Consider the following 1,380-nt stretch of genomic DNA (forward strand, 5'->3'; position numbering starts at 1 on the left):
TATCATTTTGATTCCTTTGGTCGAAGGAGGTAGAGCTGAAGATGTTAAAGGAGTCAAGGACGAAGTGAAGAAGGTATCCAAAGACAGATTCTCTAAACCTGTTATATGCAGGCCTGCAATGGATGCATCATTTTTTTCATAGTTGTCTGAAGCAGATAACAGGATGCTTGAGGAGCCTTTCTCTTTAGAAGAGATAAAGGTTGCAGTTTGAAATTATGAAGGTTCGAAAAGTCCGAGTCTGGATGGTTTAAGCTTCGATTTTATTCATAAATTATGGATAAATTATGGAGTTTACCGGAGGGTGATTTTGTAAAATTTATGAATGAATTTCACTTGTTTGCTAAATTACCGAAAGCCATCATAGCTGCTTTTATCGCCCTTGTCCCTATGGTCCAACATCCCTTTCTCATGGGCGATTACAGACCTATCTGTCTCGTCGGGTGTTTATATAAAGTCTTGTCTAAAGTTCTCGCAGAAAGATTGAAAATGGTTCTTTGCAAGATTGTGCTCAATCTCAAACTGCTTTCGTTCCTGGAAGACAATTGTTGGATGGAGTTCTAGTCATCAATGAAATCCTTGATTATGCTAAGAAGGCTAGACAAGATTGTTTGCTACTGAAAGTTGATTTTGAATTAGCTTATGATTGCGTTAATTGGGACTTCATGCAGTTTGTTCTTCTGAGTATAGGTTGTAGGGCAAAGTGGATGAAGTGGATGGAAGCGAGCATATTCAACAACAGTCTTTCAATTTTGGTTAACAGAAATCCTACGGATGATTTTTCAGTTGAATGTTGTTTACGGCAAGGCGACCAAATTTCCCATTTTCTGTTTGTTTTGGCTGCTGAAGGCTTAACCTGTCTCATTAATAAGGTTGCAAACTTAGGTAAATTTTCTGGTTTTTCTATTGGCAACTCGTCAAAGCATCTCATTTTGCAGTTCGTTGATGATACTATCATCATTGGGAAAGATAATTGGGAGAATGTGTGGAGTATTTAAGCGGCTTTAAGGGGATTCGAAATGGTGTTGGGATTAAAAGTTTATTTATTCAAGAGTAAATTATATGGGGTTCATGTCTAAGACGAGTTTTTATTGGCTACATCTCATTTTCTATCTTGCACTGTCGATGCAATTCCATTAAAATTCCTTGGCGTTCCGGTGGGTAGTAATCTAGGAAGGTGTGTTACATGGATCCTTTTTTAAATTCTTTTAAGAGAAAACTATGAGTTTGGAAGTCTCGTAACTTGTGATTGGCGGTCGAGTTGTCCTCTTGAATTCAGTGTTATCTAGTTTACCGATTTTACTTATGTATTTCTTCAAAGTGCCAAATAAGGTATTAAACACACATCATTCTTATTCATAGTCGATTCTTGTAGCATGTCAA

The 1,380-nt window shown here is 37.2% G+C and overlaps 1 protein-coding gene across 1 annotated transcript; it reads left to right on the top strand.

The window, feature by feature from the left end:
• Nucleotides 1–284: 284 nt before the first annotated feature.
• Nucleotides 285–995, top strand: LOC127102614 (uncharacterized). Its single transcript, XM_051039964.1, has 2 exons — nucleotides 285–301; nucleotides 476–995. The coding sequence occupies exons 1-2, from the start codon at nucleotides 285–287 to the stop codon at nucleotides 993–995; spliced, it is 537 nt and encodes a 178-aa protein (XP_050895921.1).
• Nucleotides 996–1,380: the final 385 nt, after the last annotated feature.

The sequence above is a fragment of the Lathyrus oleraceus genome, chromosome 7, assembly GCF_024323335.1.
Source record: "Lathyrus oleraceus cultivar Zhongwan6 chromosome 7, CAAS_Psat_ZW6_1.0, whole genome shotgun sequence".
Taxonomy (NCBI): Eukaryota; Viridiplantae; Streptophyta; class Magnoliopsida; order Fabales; family Fabaceae; genus Lathyrus; species Lathyrus oleraceus.